This window comes from Dicentrarchus labrax, unplaced genomic scaffold (assembly GCF_905237075.1).
Source record: "Dicentrarchus labrax unplaced genomic scaffold, dlabrax2021, whole genome shotgun sequence".
In the NCBI taxonomy this organism is placed as follows: Eukaryota; Metazoa; Chordata; class Actinopteri; family Moronidae; genus Dicentrarchus; species Dicentrarchus labrax.
The window spans coordinates 12,032,312-12,050,572 of record NW_026136724.1 but is presented as its reverse complement, the minus strand read 5'-3'; the positions used below and the strand labels follow the sequence as shown (position 1 = coordinate 12,050,572).

Here is an 18,261-nt window from a genome sequence, read left to right as displayed (position 1 = left end):
GAACTAGAAAGCTATGTGCAAACCTCAAAGAGGGAGGACAAAATACAAGATACTTCCACCAGAAAGCATAAACATTTTTTTAAAAAAGAAGGTAGAAAGTTCAGGTGCTAAATTTTTATTTTAATTGCTACAATTTTTAACCATCTGCATAGGCCATGTAGCATTACCCAGTCATACAAAAAAATAAAAAATCAGGTGCTAAATCACTTAAAACAAATACTTAAAGTCAGAAATTAACAACAACTTCTGTCAAATTATCTGCGGTTCACACAAGAGATGTTTTTGGAATGGTACCTTTGCATAGTTTTCAGGAAATGACCAAAGCACTGTTTATTATTTAAGAATGTACAGTACCTGTTTAATATCCAGTACAGGAAAAAGTTTATCCAATCTAGAAATTAATTTCCATACTAATGACTGCGATGTTGCTTCATACTGCTGGCTACAGTGGATGGGGAAGACCTCTTGGGGAAAAAGGAAGGTGAAACATCTCTTACACACATACAGCTGATTTTTAATTATAGTAATAGTGTGTCTGACCTTGAAAAACATCTTTCTCTATAAGGATATGAAGAAGCTCCACAAAGTTTAATTTAGAAATTTCCAATCCTCCAGTTCCTGTTACATGGTGTCAAAGACAAAAAACAAACAATATAAATAATATATATATGTTGGTTTACACAAAACAATCCAGGATCCCTTTTGACCAATCAACAGGATGCATCACTAATTGAAAGTTTCATCAAAATCAGCACATTGCTCCAATGTATTGCTCCAACATATTTGATGCAGGAAAAGAAGACTAATTAGAAAATGTTGTACATCAAATGGGGGTCAATAACAGCTGACAAACTAGCAAATTAAATAAATAAATATAATGAGGTTAAAAGAAGCAGAATCAATAACAGGAAATCATATTAGGATCTGTGAAAATGTCACAACCCTTAAACCCTGAAAAGGCTCAACAATACCGTCTCTTCCTGCATCTTTACTGAAGAGCAGATGCAAGGAAACATCAATTAAACATCAAGGGGGAATCTGGCTGGGCTGAAATCCTAAGGGAGTAAAGGAGGCAGGGGAGAGAAAAAAATCAAAGAACTACTATTAAGTGCAGTCATAAAGACTCAACAACATGGGGCCCATCCTGAGCGTTAGAGGGGGGGGGGTCATTGCCTCGGGCAAAGTGAGGTGGAGATCCGCAGAGGATGTCCTCTGTGATCTCTCGAAGGACTAAAAAGGTTAAAGGAGGAATGCTACTTAATTCAGGCTTTGAGAGGTCTGCCTTTGACCTCGCATGGAAACCTTTCCCTTCTGTCTGAGACAACAGAGGAGCTTGTCCTACCATGTGACAACAACAACAGAGCATCAGTTCAGTGTCAACTACACAGCTAAAGCCATGCCTTGTACAAAGGTGACAAATGGAGTGTGTTAACATTAAAAATGATCTTAATTATGTATGTCCCTCTTTGTAAAATAAGTAAATAATAAATTATTTTTCAAAATAAATATTTAAGCCATTTTGCCACTTAAAGCTGCTTATACTGCAGATCCTACTGAGAATCAACACACCGCTCCACAGCTCTACGTTGCTTTCAGTTCAGTATTCATCCACACCTGCAGACGTACCTCCTGATCACAGGTGGAGCCCATTGCGAGGTTCTTCAAGTGAGGCTGGATATTCAGCAGGTTGGCAGTGCTCTCACTGCGACACAACTCCAACACAACCGGAAACACACACCGCAACAGATATTGTTATTGTCTTATGTCTGAATGTAAATCAAATACACTTCAGATTGAGTAAGAGGGAGTAATTATTTTTAGAAATCCACTCCACTGACACATAAAACCTTACCTTACATAAAACTGTATAAATGCTTCTATGTTTCTTACCCTTGCCCTTAGTCAGAGCAAGGATTGCACTTGACTTTCCATAGTGTAGCAGATTACAGCACAGAACCACCTGCCAGGCAAAGGCACACATCGCACACAGCGTTGGAACCAGGAGACACAATGAGGAGGCAGAAAAGTGACAACCTGCAAATGGGATAAGAAAGCATAAAATAACCCAACTTGAAATTACATAGCAAACTAAACTTGCATATAAATGTATATGAACAATTTCAACAATACTGTAGATTTCTCCCCCATAAATCTGCAATTGCAATAATTGATAATTGTCAATTTCCTACAATAGTTCTGTATAAAAAGGCCAAATCAAAGGAAAACCCACTAACCATCACTCTCTGCCATATAAAGCCTATGAGCCACCGATTGCTTACGATTGCCAAGGTCTTTTCTGTACTTCTTTTCCCTGCATTGGCTGGCTGGTCTTATCAAAGCCCTGAGTGGTGAGGTCAGGACTCAGCTGAGCAAACACTCGATCTACTCGTTCCTCTGAGTAGATCTGAGCTGCTCCTGGACGCTCTCCTCCCACCATCGGTGAGCAACACTTTGACTTCATCTGATGTCCAAACAGCCTGCAACACGTCTGTTAAAAGCAATGTAACCTGGTTAATATTGTAACAGCTCTCAAAGTTGCAGATAAACCGTCAAACTGAACTTTAAATGGCTCTGTAATGAGTTCCATTTAGAGGAAGCAGGGAGTCATTTAACTCACTGGTAGAAATCACCCAAACCCTGACCTTGTAGGATTCTCTGGTCTGGCAGAAGTACGTATATAACGACATTCAGTACACAACAATCTTTTCTTTTTTGTAGAGGCCTTTTTTTTTGTAGAGGCATCACTAAGTGCTTTACTTTGCAAGCAAGCAGCTGATGTGTTCTCTAGCAACACCTGCTGTCGCTGGTTTGAAATTTCAGATGATGACAGCCGCTATGTAGCATTTGGCTGGTTTTAACTTCTACTGAGCATCAGTGTCCACATCCAGGACAGACTGTGACTGACTGAGCAGTGAGGCTTCTGAACGTTATCCATAATGGCAAACCCATAATGTACGGATGTGGTTGTTTGGGATTTACCCAGTGTCAACAATGCTTGGACCTCTCCGTTTGACCGACAGCACAAGGGGATATCTGTAAAAGCAGTAGATTCATTTTTCATCAAGTCATTAAAGTAGGTCAACTAAGTACATTTTAAGAATGTTAAATTACACTTTGAAGTGAATCCACAATTAATGATGGTGTTCTATAACCAACATTTAGACCAATTAACCTAGTTTTACTCACAGTGTATGTATCAAAAACTTTATTTAGGTGGTTTGGAGAGACTGTGCCTTAAAAAAAACACTAATTCATCATTGAATCACAAGCTTCTGCCTCATTTTTAAAAAACTGATAGGGATACTGATTTTAGAGGGCAAAATTCCCTGTTTACCAATATGGTATAGACTGGTTTTGCACCAATATAACCATGCAGGTACTTCCTAAACCAATAACTTGATGAGATAATATTTAAGTTAAATATTCTTTAACATGTTAAATAATTTAACATATAGGCTACATTGTCATCCAATTCTAGACACTGAAAAAATAAGGAATAAATAAACTGTACTGTAAAAAAGTATAAGCCTTTTTGCGCTATGCAATATCAGCGCATTATATTGGAGAACCCAACTAATAAATGTATAAATTCTGTATAAATGTGTTTACAATAAAGCAACTCACAAAGATTTTCCTTCATTTGACAGGATGAGCCACCTTGTTTGTAAGTTTTTTTTAATCTCAATTACAAAGTTAAATTACTTTAGCTAGAAGCAAAATCTTCTACTTGAACCGAGTAGAAAGCTGAGGGTGATCTCAAGGTATGAAGGCGGGTGTATCTGTAAGAGAAATATAACTTAAAGAATCGGTACAGGCAATAAAGTGTAAATCCAGATGCACCGATGTCCCTGTTATTAACAATAATCTACCACAAACAATAGCGTTATCTATCTGTAATATTATTGTTACATAAATACATGAGTTTTAACATAAAAGTGTATTTTTTATTCAATATATCTGCATAAAATGACGCGCCTTCCCCTTGTCTCTCAATGACGTCACGTTATTTGAGCCAATCAAGACGACCGTTGCCTAGATACAGCTCGGCTGAGGGCGGAGACAGCGGCGGTACCCAGAACCGTGGAGATGGGCTTGAATGCTTGGCTCGAGTAGCGGGACGAAGGCGTGCTGAACCGGGCCAGCTTATGGGCCACTAGTGAGAGAACTACGTCTACTTTTCATGGTTATATATTCTTACAGCTTGACTTAACACGAACCCGTTTATGTCCTATTTCGGGGTTAATGAGCAGTTTTATGTAGACTGCAGTCGAGGTACAGTAAACTACACAAGATAACAAACCAATAAGACAACAGCACTTTGTTATATGTTTTTATTTTTCTGCAAAACAAAAAAATACACATATTACCGCCTTATATACACCGATGTTCACAATAGGAAAGGTAATGGGAAACACGAGCACCTCATCACACATTTACATGTTTACTATACATGTCCATGTACATTTAAGTTCTCAATGTTTTCTCAATGTGTTAATTCAACACTAGAGCAACAAACAGCGTCTACTGCTGGTGAAATCCTACTAAACTAATCACCCTATTTTCACTCTAAAACAAAAGCAAGAGTTATGTTTACAGGTCAAGGTTACATAAAAAAAAAGTGTGGTAAAAGTAGTTTTAATTCACTACACTTTCAACAAGCATACAGTAACTTAAAATGTTTCCTAGTGACACTACACCATTTTATTACAATAGAAGACAGATTATCTACAGTCACATGCATTGAAATACTTTCACTGTATTGTTTACATGATGCCCTTCTCTCAGATGCTGGCTATATTCAGGGAGCGTCCTGAAAAGCACAATGTTTGGAAAATAATATTTATTTTACACCATCATAGGTTTTTTTTTTTTTTGTACTGAAAATTATTACCAACTATTTACAACTCACACAAAGATCAGAAAAGGATTTTAAAAAAGTTGTATTGCTACCTTTTTTTTTTTATCTCAAAATGTGACAGCTTACAGTAACTCTTACCTAAATTAATTTCGTCACATCATCTAGTCATATGTAAAACAGCACTGATGTGCAGTGAAACACTGGTCTTTATTAGTTCAGATGCTCTGGCTGGCATGGCCACCAGCAAATACCCATTATAACTCAAATTAGCACTCTTTAAACTCAGTGATTAGGAAAAAAAATTATCCAAACATCATTCAAAATCTGTTTTCACGACCCAAACCATCATGGTGATTTGATCACCTTCACAAGGTAACAAACATCGAAAACACTTGACACCTTTACATGGTTTAAAGGCTCACTTATGTAGTAGTTTTCTGAATCAGCCAATTTTAATTATAACAGTGGTCAGCCTTGAAACTGATAAGAGCATCCTTTTTTATTACCCCCCGCCAAGGAGGTTATGTTTTGGGTGCTGTTCGTCCGTCAGCAGGATTATGGAAGAACTACTGGCCCCATTTTAATGGAACGTGGTGGAAGCGTGAAGCATGGGCCAATTTGTGGATAAAAATCCTGGAGCGGATATGTGAATTATTTTTCGTAGGTAGGTCAATTGTAACACTTGTGTCTATGGCAAAATGAACTGCACTTGTTGTGCATATGTGAACCCGTCGTAATTAAAGTCAATGGTGTGCCATGACCAAACATAAGCCTAAACAGCCACCTCAAACTAACACACCTTGGCGGAGGACTGCCCCTCTAGTTATAAAACATGTTTCTTTGATTAATAATCATCACTACCCTCGTCTTCCTCGTCGTACTTCCTCTTGAGGGAGTGCTTCTTGTGCTTACCCCTGTGTCTCCGTTTAACGGAGAAGTCAGGATTAGCGTCCCTTGTATGCAACTGCTCGTGCTTCTTAAGAAGGCCGGGGACGGAGAATCCCTTCCCGCACGTTTCGCACGTCCAGGGCTTCTTGCACGTGTGAGTCCTTTTGTGGACGTTCAGGTGGGACGCCAGCTTGTAGGTCTTCCCGCACACGTCGCAGCTGAAAGGTCGCTCGTTGGTGTGCAACCTGATGTGGACCTTCAGATTCCCGACCTGGGTGAAGCTCTTGTCGCATATGGAGCACCGGTAGGGTCTCTCTCTGGTGTGGATCCTCAGGTGAACCCTCAGGCAGTACTTGCTAGAGAACTTCTTTTGGCAAACAGGGCACGGGATCTTAGCTTTGGGCACGTGGTCCTGCTGGTGCCTCTTCAGGTCAGACAAGTAGACAAAGGTCTTTCCGCACTGGGAGCAGAGATACTGACGGTCGCCAATGTGGTAGCCCATGTGTCTCTTCAACAAGCTGGGCACGAGGAATCTCTTCCCACAACGCTCGCACATGTGAGGGCGATCTCTGGTGTGCCAGCGCTCGTGGTTGGACAGCTTGAAAGCCGTCGGGAAGCTCTTGCTGCAGTGCTTGCAGGGGAACGTCATCTGGCTTGTGTGGCACTCCATGTGTCTTTTGAAATAGGTGGACTGTGTGAAGCCCTTGTTGCAGATGTTGCAGTAGAAGGGCTTTTGGCCGCTGTGGGCCAGCATGTGCTTCGTCAAGCTCTGAAGTTTGGTGAAACACTTGCCGCACTGGCCACAGGCGTAAGGGCGAACCGTGCTGTGGGTCTTCAGGTGGTTGTTGAGGAACGCCTGCGTTCTGAAGCTTTTGTTGCAAGCGGTGCAAATGAACGGCTTCTCTCCTGTATGAATGCGCTCGTGGTCCATTAGCTTGGACTGATACGGGAAGCTCTTATCGCACACGGAACACGTGAATCTGTCAGCCGGAGGCCTGATTTGCTTTTTTCTTCTTATGCTTGGCTTCATGTCGTCCCCTGAGCTAAACCTGGCTGGAGGAAGTGGCGGCAGGGCTGGGAGCGAGAGCGAGTTAGTGGCAATCTGCGACACCCACTGATGCAATGTGACTCGCTGAGTCTGGGGCTTTTGGCCGTCTTTTGGTCCTGCACTGCCTGCATTCTGTACGGTGGAAGGGGTTTTGATTGGCATTTGAACTACCCTGAAGGGGATTGACTTCAAGTGAAGCTCCCGCTGTACTTCTGGCTTCTGTGGCCCTGCCAGTGTCCCATCTTCCTCTCTGCGCTCTAGAGGTGTGGCAGGCTGTTGCTGTGCGCTACTCTTCTCTTGCACCAAATTCTCAGTGTGAGCTGTTGTTGTGACACTCTTTTGCTTTGCGGCACTGCCATCAGTGGTTTTATGACTGTGCTGCCCTCTTCTCTGGGATCTAGTAGCAGGGGCTGCTGCGCCATCGGAGTCATCGGACATCAACCCCAAGTCCTCAGTGTCGCTGAAGGAGGTTGGGCTTGTTTCGTTCAAAGTGACCTCTAAACGCTTTGGTGATTCTGGTGGTGCAGGCGGCTCTACTGGTTTGGGCCGGAAGGCGAGTGAAGAGAGCACACAGTCACCCACCGAGGACGAGATAGTTGCTGCACAAATGGAGAAGACTTTGTCAAATACGCTGAATTTTTTTAATTTAATATTATTTAAGTTTTCATCATGTTTCATTATATGTTCGTACAAACAACCTAAAGTATACCTTTAACACCAAGGAGGCCCTTGGCCTGCTGGTGCAGGAGGAGAGTCTTGAGGTCCCTGGACTCAGGGATCAAGCCCCCACACGCCTCCAGGACATTGGACTCGGTTGAGATCATGGTACCAAGCTGAGGTGGAAAGGCAGGGAATGGAAGTAATGAATAACTTTGCAGTATAGATTTCATTTTTAATTTTAGGTTGGATCACATTTTTATGTCTGAAATTTTAAAAGGCTTCTTGTAACAGAAAAAAAACTATATGTATATATACATATATATGTATATATATATATGTATATATATATATATATATATATATATATATCTATATATAAACCGTAATCCAGATCCTGAAATGTTTTAGAATTTCTCCAATTATATTGTGTTAAATGTCTGACATTAGTCTAATTAAAGAGACACTGAATTCTTACATTGTTTTATGTATTTAGAGCAACAAATAATTGGTAAATAGATACAAGTAAAACTTTTTGATGCATTTAATTCTAAAAGGCTTGAAGCATCTAGAGAAGTATGACATTTTTTCTATGACTTTTACTGATAACCTACAGAAAAACAATTTTTAGTCTGTTCAACTACAGAACACCTGTGGAGCTGAGAGGAACCCTGTGCCTTGCGCAACCATTTTGCTACTGAATCAGGGTCAACCAGTAGCCCAGCTTGCTATCACTGCCCCAGGGCAAATGTCGAAATGCAATGACAGTATGTGTGCATACCTGGGAGAGATTGGGAACAGGAAGAAGTTGCTCCAGTTTGCAAACAAGACCTGCAACCAGAGCCTGCAGAGCTGTATCGAACTTTGTGCCGTATTGAACAGGGAACACTTCCTGCAGAGAGAGAAATATATGACTGAAACAGCATCGGGGCTTTGAAATTGTAAACTCAAAAAAACTGTTCAAATGGAGAAATATATTCATTTTATTCTGTTAAATCTCCATGTGCACTGTTTTATTTCCGACTTTACAGTACAGTTGTTCTCATTTACACATTTTACTGTTTCCGCTGGCAGACAATGGAAGTGTGAAATCTCATTGCTCTAATTAACACTATGTTGACCAGATTTCATTGGCAAGCTGATAAAGATAATTAGTTTATGATCACAACGTCATCAAACAACATAAACAACAATACAGGTTAATGACAGCAGCTGGCTGTGAGATTGGTTATACCGACCATGTTAGAAGCGACAAAAGGTCGTCATATTCAAGTACAGACACAAAGCGTCTGTTACCACATCTAAATGAGCTGCGAGTGTGTATTTCAAATATACTTTTGTGCTGACAACCAAACACTATCTAAAAACACATTAAGACTGATGTGGATACCTGGAAGAAGCGCTTCCTTTCAGCTGGATTTTTGAGGAGACTCTGGACGAGCACCATGAAGTTTGTTTGAGATTTCTCCACTTCTGAATCCTTCTGTAACACAGGAAATATTGTTAACTCCGCTTTAATTCATGTATTAGGATTCTAGCTTCAAGAGGGTATAACTGTGTGTTTCGCAGGAAAAGAAAGATCCAAGTCTTACCCCTGTAGATGCAGAGACCTTCAACTTATTTATGAGAGTTTGTATAGCCCTAGAATCCGGTGGGCCATCTTTGTGAAGCAAATCCAAAATGATCTACAGTACATGAAAAGACAGGGATTATAGACATATGATAAACATAAATCAAAACAAAACAACATAAAGTAGCATTGCAGTTATTTGCTTTTGTAATAAGGATTATGTATTTTGGACATGCTGATTGTGTCAAGATAATCACTTCTTCTTTTCCTCAAACACAATATTAAAGATACAAATTCCGCTAAGCAAATGAGGTTGACAACTCATTTCACAGATACAGGCACAGAGGCTACTTCAAGAGCTCTTTTTGTTCTATGTGATCCATCTGCCATTTCTACCAGGAAACATATGGAGCTCATCACCACACCACCACTTTGATGTTCACTAATCTTGAGGAAGAAATGAACGCCAATGTGGAAGCCTGGAGAGCACAGATCACGGACTCAGTGTGATGGAGGCATGTGGCAGCTGTCTGATGCAGTTTTGTACTGCTTTAAAAACCGTGCTCCGACCCTTGCAAGTATGGATCACTGATTAGTTTTAAAAAATCTCCATCCAGTTAAATTCCCTGCTTGGATACAGTCTACACAACTACAGCCTGCTATCAGATGCGCACACACAGTAGATGATAAACTCTCACCCTTGCTCTCAACCCCAAGAGGAGCTGGGCCGTCTGCTTGAAACTCATGAGCTCAGGAACGGTCTGCGTCACCATGGTGACAAACTCCTCCACTTTCCCGTACAACTTCACGTTTCTCTGCCGTATGACCTGCCATATGTAGGAGTACGTCAGCTGCAGAGGGGAGGCCATTAAGCGAAGGGAGGCCAGGGGAAGGGCACCTCCAACACCTGTGCAGAACACAACATACAGTTAGGCTTCGGCTTGTGTTTGAAACAAGTTTCATGTTGACACGTTTGATGTTTTTGTCACTGTTTTATAAATCTTTTACTGAATCAGTCCTTATATCGTCTTCTTACTGTCAAACCCGAGTATGCACTAAATATGGTTTCACATGCTTGCAGCTGCATCTCTCCACTAAACTGAGTAAAAAGGCTGCATGAACACATATACCCATAATAGTTTTTACTTATTTCTACTTTGAACTTCTGATGTGTTATTGGGTTTGTAAAACACAGGCTGCTGTAGATGGGTGGGGGGGTCCACAGGCTGCTGTAGGGGGCGCTGCGGTGCAAACAGCAGACTTTACAGACTTTACCAGCTGCAGTCAGATAAGCTGCAGAGGGGACGAAAGTGTGCACGTTTGCGCGTGTGCGTGTGCAATCGTGAAGAGAATGAGCGCCAAACTACAGCCGAGGCAGATTAAAACTTTTAGATAGTGTCGGCCGTGTAGAGCTAACTGTGACTTATGGGAATCACCATTGTACGATATTACACAAAGCAGCGGCCGATCGGGACATCCGGAGGCGGAGGATGGTTTTTTTTTTTTTTTTTTAAATCGAGCAGCCTGGACAATCCCCCGCTAAATCTCGATAGCTAGCTACCCTCCAAACATCTCCAAGATAACCCGAAAGACTTCCCAACACGCACGTCGGCCTGAGATTAAACGCCAGCGGTCAGTTTTAGTGCAACAGATGTCCCTCGTAGCGTCTCGTTGTCTGACCTCCGTGCTCGGCGGCAGTTAGCCTGTTAGCTTGTTAGCGCTAGCTTAGCAACTTACCTGTGGTATCGGAGCGTTTCTCCATGCTGCGCTCTGGGTGGGTCGCTAATTCATGAGTCAATCCACAGAGTGCCCGGGAGGTCGACAATGCTGCAGTTGAGCCCCTGTTATAATGTTTAAAAGTATTAAACCGTCTTTCTCCCGACCGTCAAGCCAGGAAGAATAATGGCGACCGCTCGGTAGCGGCTTTCCAAAACAAAAGTCCGACTGTTTCCGGCGGATATTTCTCTATAAAATAAAAGTCTTTTTAATTTGCTGGCAAGGAGCAAAACCTACACAACAGCATGAATTATGACCTTGTTTATGATGTTTTAAATAACATTTTCGTCCTGTTGAAGACGTTTATAATTGTGTAATCAGTCTGTCTAAATGTCTAAATAAAAGAATATATAAAACAGCTGTCAAATTAAAACATAAAAGGAGTTACAAAGCACAGCTTGTGATGCACAACAACCACAAATGCAGTTTTATTATTACAAGTTTAATCACAAAAACATTTTATTTGTGCTATTGTTATTTGTGCAATCAGTAACCATGGCAATGACAAAAATAAAACATTAAAACCCCAGTCAGTGAATTTTTGTCTCTTTGAAATGAAATTTTGTCCATGTTAAGTGAACCTCATGTCTTTTGTGTATGTATGTGTTTTGTATAGTGTTACTACAACATTAATAAGATGATAGTTTTTACATTGCTGACAAATAGTATCAGAATATACATATAATATTAACAGCATGGTTTTGCTCATGGGCCATGTGCAGGGGGTGGACAAAATAATGTTTCCACTTCATACAACATTTAGTTAAAAAGTAGATTGACCAAATGACTTTGAAGTGCTACAAATGTGGGCCATATGGTAGTCATTTAAATGCCAATAAGCCAGATATAAAAGACAATCAGCACTTTTATATGTGAATCATTAAAGATGAGACAGATAAGAAGAAAAACAAGAGACAGGAAAACAAAAACTTGAAGTCTTGGAAATAATCACAACAAAGAGAAATAGTGATCAGAATTTGAAACTAATAATGAGATATACAATATACATGAATATAGAGGGATGACAAATATAGCTACTGGCATACAACTATATGACCCACTGCTGTAGAGCACTTTGCAATAATAGTTTGGTTACTTTAAAGTTATGCTTTTTCACAGTATTTTGTCCACCCCTCGAACATTCATGATGAATTGCTAAATTTTTACAATTACAATTATATAAAAAGTTTATTATATTTTGTAAGTGGTTGATCTTGTAAAAAAGAAAAAAATAACTTAAACATCTCACATACAACACAAATACTCATGTTCACAAAATAAAACTAAAATATGAAAGATTATACAAATTGGTCCCCAGAAAGACATAGGTTGAAGACCTTATTTTACTATAGGCATGTCTTTCCATATTTCACAAGGTGTTTTGGAAGTAAATCATTATAATATACTAACAATCCTCTGTAGATCAGGCCACATAGCCTGCGGTCGGGAAAGATTCTTCGCCTGTTGATTCATAGGGATCTGCCGACATCAGTCGTGTTTGTAACTGGTATTTCCTCCAGCCTACGGCCAGTTCTTTTGTGACGAGAACAAGCCCTCCTTATGCTTCTCACTGAGCTCATCCGTCCATCCATCTATCTATCCCTATCTCCCTCACTATCCCTCGTCCTGCCTGTCCTGTCTCTCGCTCCCTCTCTCTGACACATACAGCACAAGAGCGCTCACACTCGGGGAGTCATGTTCTCATGACTGAACATGATTGACTCAGTGAATAAGGCATTAAAAACTCTAACACACTCACTGGGGCCTGAGCAGCAGCTATAGATCACTGGGCAACAGCTTTGAAATACAATGACGGGATTCAAAGTGCCTCTGGCGATGGCTATCTGCCATCTGGTCAGATCTTTGATACACAAAGTAGGACGCTTGTTGAACTGCTCAGCGTGTTGTTTGTGACTAGCAGGTTGGCAGCTTGTGGCAGATCACAGATCAGAATAATGTCAACAACAAGTACAAGACAAGCTGCAATAGATCAAATGCAGCTTCTTCAATCGGCCCTTTACTTCTGATGCAGTTGTGTTATTAAAAGGCAATATTTGATTTGGAATGCACTTATTTGCATATACCGTTAATGCATTACAGTCGAAGTCAGAATACAGGAGCAGATTGGGGTTCAGTGTGTTGACAGTACAGCAGTGAAAGGACAGTCTCTGTGTCCACTAGGACACAGCCGACACATTGCTGACAGGAGCCCCGTCTCAGAATGAAATGATGTCCTCCAAACAGTGTGACATCATTTTGATTTGATCTGGCGATACGTTTGATTGCAGCTCAAAACTGGACCACGGCAACACCCTGAATGGCAACAGTTCAGAGTGGCAGGAATGTAAAAAAAAGAAAAAAATTAACTTTCTTAGAGAAGGCCGAAGCCAAGCCAAGACAATTAATGTGCTTCACCAGCCATTTTGGCAGACAACCAGCCATTGTGTAGAGAGTTCTTCCTCTGGTCCCAAACAACCTCTTTGGATGTTTAAGTGCTAGAAGTGCCTGGGGAATTTTGTGATACTGCCCGCCTTCACAGCAGGTGAGTTTTCTCTCGTAGCTCAGGTCCATGCACTCAGATGAGTGAAAGCAGAGGAAGAGTGTCGGAGCGCACTCGTTTATCCAGCAGGCTCCTGCAGATAACTGATCAACCTGGAGAGTGAGTTGTTATGCTGCGGTCCAGATTTCCCTTTTTTTTGTGTGTTTGTTTTGCTATTAGTCATGCTTCATCCACTCTCATGTTCAGGGATCGCCTCCCCCACTGGCTGAGTTTCAGCAGTGTGGGTGAGTGTTTGAAGTGGGATGGAGATAGACACAGTTGGGATCATGTCAGGAGGTGCCATTTGGCTATTTTCAGAGTTGCAGACCGGTAAACGCCTTCCAGACTTCGCCTAAAAATAAAAAAAAGAAAGATAGAAAATCACACTCCTGCCTGAACTGTGTTTTTCTATCCTGTTTTCTGTGATGAACAAATGACGGATGATAAATCTCCAAAGCGGACATCATACATTAGGTAATAACGGAGCCTCAAAGTACTACTGAATATTTGATGAGCAACAAGAATTGGCTTCTTGGAAGTGCTCAAATGAAGGCACATTATCTTGTGGGCTTTATTATTAACCCGTAGAGAGGAAAAGGAAGGAAAAGATAGTTGATGGAAAACTTACCACAAAGAACATTTTATTTTAGATGGACGTGAGTGAACTGCTATAATTTATTCACTGTATACAAGAGAGCGGGTTTTAGAAATTGCAATAAGTTCTCATTGTGGTATAGAAGCTATTCATGCCTTTTGACCTTTTATGCATACATTCAATTATCTGCCTGAATAGTGTGATAACTGTATTCCAGTACCAGCATTAGAGGAACAAAAAGGGAGCTTTTACATTGGTGGGGAAACTGCCTACAGCTAAACCATGTTAGTGGGGAGGCGGTGAGCTAAATGCTAATATCAACATGCGAACATGTAAAAGTTTTACTGTATTAACATTAACTAATATTAATAATATTTTTTGTAAAGTAATATTAATAACCCTGTTTAATGAATATGGAGTATATTGTTAAGGTAGCATTTTCTAATTAGCACTAAATACAAAGTGCAGCTGAGTTCGGTGGGAATGTCATTAGCTTTGCAGATAATTATTAATAAATTAAAGTATTGGAAGTATTAAAATTTCAGACCTGATGATGGTGCTAGTTGAACAATTATGACCTGTTCAAATATTGCTTTTTTAGGTAATAAAACAATTACTCTTTGTATGTTCCTGTGTTCCCTGTATGTAAATCTTCATGTAGATTATTTGAAAACCATTTTCATGTTAATCCACAACGAGCGAGCTGCTCACTTACCAGCCACACCAGGATAACAACACAAGCTGTGAAGGGTATGAGAGCCAGCATCAAGGGAGTTCTCTTTGACCAGCTGTATTCCGGACCTTCTGGAAGAAGGAAATATTATTTTACTGACTACAGTTACAACTTAGAAATCTGATAGTCGGAAGATAGATCCTCCTGATGTTTATCTATTGAACTGGTAGAGAGGATTCTGATGGGATTCAAGCTTAGTTACAGACTCTTGTGCAGTGGTTGCTCACTTTGGTTCCCTTTTGAGATGTCAAGTGGCTTAAAAACTTACTTAGCAGGTATGAGACTTGCTTTCAATCCAGCTTTTGATCATATAATTCCTTTAATTACCTGCATTGGCTGTGTGTTGAAGGTTACATATCCGATTCCCCAGCTGTGTGTCTTTGACCCCAAATCAATATATCTGCCCAGTAATAAGCTACTAAGCTGCTTTAGTTTTTGACGCATGCATTAAAAATGAAAAATGTAAATGAATGATGTACCTGGTGTTTGTGGATTAAGGCATGGTGGCGGCTTGCATGAGAAGCCGGATGTTCCTTGAGAGGCAGCATGTAAGACGTCTTTGATGTAGTTAAAGTAAAGACCAGACATTAAGCTCCCTTCCTGATAGTGACACTGGAAGAGTTGCATCGCTGTTTCCTGGGGGATTAGACAACAACAAACAATCCTGAAATGACTCGATTATGTGATTAAATGTGCAAAACAGCCCAATGTCCAAAGTATTACGTACTTCTCCCTAAAATTACACTATCCATGTTTCATATTTGTCCTTTTACTCGATCTGCAAAGCTTGTTGGGATGAGCTCATGATGTAAAATATGCTTCATTAAGGCTGATTCTCCAAAACCCATTGCACATTATGGCAATGGTGCAATTATAACATGAATATCTCATCTACTGCAACGCAAAATAGTTGCTGATTGCTTACCAGTTCCTCGTGGTCAAAGGTGAAGCGTAAACTCTTCAGCATGGCAATGAAGACAACTATGTTTTCTTTGTTGGACGACACGGCACCGAACATGTTGGCCAACTTCCGAAGACTTTGCTCCAAAGGATAGATATTTAACACCACCCAGCATGTGCCAGCCTGGAGATGCAGGTACAAAAACAGTTCATCATTCAGCATCCATTGTTCAATTTAATATTAAATCACTCATGAGTATTTGACTGTTTTATTACTGCTTTCATGTCTTCATACATACCACTTCTTTGGGAATGTAATTAACAGGAATCTCATAATCAGAAGGGATATTCTGCTTCTACAATTGCAAGACAGAGAAAGATTTTTGCAACATAATATCAGTGATACAGGATTCTCATTTCTCAACATACAAAACATATACACGTGATAAGGAGATCATTTGACACAAATATGAACGCAGTATATAAATGTGACATCTGTAGCAGCTCGGTAGTCTCACCAGTAACGACAGCTTGCTCACATCATCAGTTATGGGTGTTCCAAATTTTCCGGAGCAGAGATTTAAACTTGTGAACAGACTCAAGAGGAGACAAGGTGCTTTCAAGATCTGAGGACAAAAAAGGTCAAACATATTAGCAAAATACAGTGTTTTTATATTAAACTATGTTCATTATAGTAGAACAATGAAAAGTTACAACACGACTGTTTAACTGATACTTATTTATGCGGAAGGTATATAACCTGATTTAACTGAATCCAGTTATACGTTTGGACCTGGAAGCTGACCAGTGAAACCACACCGACACCCACAGTGCCTTGCTCAAGGGTATCATGATATGTATAGGAAGCACAATCACTTTCTGCACACCCATTTTCTGATACCAGGCAAGGTGGCTTTCCTGTTGACTTCCATATACACGCATACGTATACATATACATATCCTGCTAAATACAAATCTTTTATGTAAATTATTGTTATTGATATTCCAGCTTTCTTTAAAGGCTTGTTGTCTAGTTAATCTCCTGATACGTTCTGAGCATGCAGAACTGACATGTTATATATTCCTTTAAAAAACAGAGCATGATAAATTTCAGAAATGAATGAGGATCCAATGTTTATAATATGGTGGTTTTACTTTGTTATGAAGGACTTTGGAGAATTTCTTTCAAAATTACAATTTATTCATGTAAGTTAGTCTTCACATTGGTTTGATGTCACGTTTTCCATATGCTGGATATTGTTTTTTTTTTGTAACTACAAATTTCTGTTTCTCTTGTCTTTGTCGCTTCTGACAGTAAATTGAATATCTTGATTTTTGACTGTTAGTGAGACAATAAAAGCCAACTGAAGACATCACCCTGGACTCCCTGAAATTGTGAATGTAATTCTTTCAGATTTATTCAACATGAACAATTCATTAACAAAATAATGTAATGTATCGACAGTGAAAATAACTGTTAGTTGCAGCCCTAAACCAGATGCTTTTTACCACCATTCGCACCATTACAGTAAAGGACCAAGAAGAACATTTATGTGGCAGCAGTAATGACTAAATGCAAAACACACAATAAGCTCACACACGATGAATCAACAGAGTTCAAAGTTGCCACTGTGACAGGCAGGAATGTGTTTATTTCAAAGGAATTTTCATTCTTGTAAAAGATATTTTCTCACAGCAGAATGAATTGAATGTGCAGTTGGATTTCTGGGAGAGCACGTGCTAATCTTCCTCATTCAATATATTGAGTGAAAGCAAAGTGTATCCTTGTGTCTCCTTACTTTACTCCCCTTTTACTGCAGATCTCTTAACACATTAAAATATCCCTTACTTAATGCAACAATAATGCAACTCTGGACAGGAAGTATTCTTCATTATGACTTTTATGACTTTTATTACATTACTTTTATTTTTCATCCATTAGTAAATACTACCAGAATATTATTTAATTTGACTATTTATACCTACAGTTAACAGTTTGTGTATTTCTTTTACTGTTGAAAAATGAATTAACAGTTTCCAGAAATCAAATAACACAGTGAGATCCTGTGTCATCAATTGTCCTTCACTGCAAGAATAAAGCTAACAATTCACAAAGAATATATAAAAAATGTGAAAATAGAGATATTCTGCTATTTAACAAGCAAAACACAAGTAAGAATTAAACAATAAGATATGTCTGCTTCAGTATATGAGTCTATACAATTTTACAACACAAAATTAGACCAACAATCTGTGTAAGAAAACAGAACAAAATGAAATTCTACTACTTACTTTCTTCCTCATATGGAGCTAAAATCCGCGGCTGCTCAAATCCAGTGCATGAAATTAAGTGTTTCCAGTTCAAAGACAGAGCTCATTGTTGTGTGTGTGTGTGTGTGTGTGTGTGTGTGTGTGTGTGTGTATATGTGTGTGTATGTGTGTGTGTGTGTATATGTGTATGTGAGATGTCCAAGCGTGTAGTGAAACTTGAGGATGGGCTGGCAGTCTGCTTTCACTCCAGACAGATTGGTGAAGTCTTTTGACGTGGTAGAGAGAGGCCGCCTACAGGCTGAGTCACTGTGTCACACACTGACGCCGTCTGAGACTTTTTCCATAAACTCCCACGTATCAATTTGTTCATCAGGAGAAAGTGGGCGCTTGTTCTCTAATATTTCGCTTAGAATATGTCAAGGTTAT

The 18,261-nt window shown here is 39.9% G+C and overlaps 2 protein-coding genes and 1 long non-coding RNA gene across 5 annotated transcripts; all 3 read right to left on the bottom strand.

Annotated features, from left to right (window-relative positions):
* Positions 1-124: 124 nt before the first annotated feature.
* Positions 125-1,936, bottom strand: LOC127359029 (uncharacterized). Its single transcript, XR_007882588.1, has 3 exons — positions 1,853-1,936; positions 1,627-1,713; positions 125-1,055 (listed from the first exon to the last, which is right to left on the bottom strand). It is a non-coding gene; the product is annotated as an uncharacterized LOC127359029 (long non-coding RNA).
* A 2,381-nt stretch (positions 1,937-4,317) lies between these two features.
* Positions 4,318-10,954, bottom strand: si:dkey-14d8.1 (zinc finger protein 239). Of its 2 annotated transcripts, none has more exons than XM_051392804.1 (7): positions 10,759-10,954; positions 9,720-9,928; positions 9,044-9,136; positions 8,842-8,934; positions 8,233-8,343; positions 7,504-7,627; positions 4,318-7,393 (listed from the first exon to the last, which is right to left on the bottom strand). In XM_051392804.1, exons 1-7 carry the CDS (start codon positions 10,781-10,783, stop codon positions 5,703-5,705), a joined length of 2,346 nt encoding a protein of 781 aa, XP_051248764.1. In that variant the 5' UTR covers positions 10,784-10,954; the 3' UTR covers positions 4,318-5,702. The 2 variants fall into 2 exon arrangements, with proteins under 2 accessions (XP_051248764.1, XP_051248765.1); XM_051392805.1 differs by having other exon boundaries at positions 8,842-8,931.
* Positions 10,955-11,222: 268 nt separating this feature from the next.
* LOC127359095 (kit ligand-like) lies at positions 11,223-18,095 on the bottom strand. 2 transcript variants are annotated; one of them, XM_051392807.1, is made up of 7 exons: positions 17,857-18,095; positions 16,083-16,190; positions 15,864-15,920; positions 15,590-15,748; positions 15,144-15,300; positions 14,647-14,732; positions 11,223-13,688 (listed from the first exon to the last, which is right to left on the bottom strand). In XM_051392807.1, the coding sequence occupies exons 1-7, from the start codon at positions 17,866-17,868 to the stop codon at positions 13,524-13,526; spliced, it is 744 nt and encodes a 247-aa protein (XP_051248767.1). In that variant the 5' UTR covers positions 17,869-18,095; the 3' UTR covers positions 11,223-13,523. The 2 variants fall into 2 exon arrangements, with proteins under 2 accessions (XP_051248767.1, XP_051248766.1); XM_051392806.1 differs by having other exon boundaries at positions 14,647-14,735; positions 17,857-18,093.
* Positions 18,096-18,261: the final 166 nt, after the last annotated feature.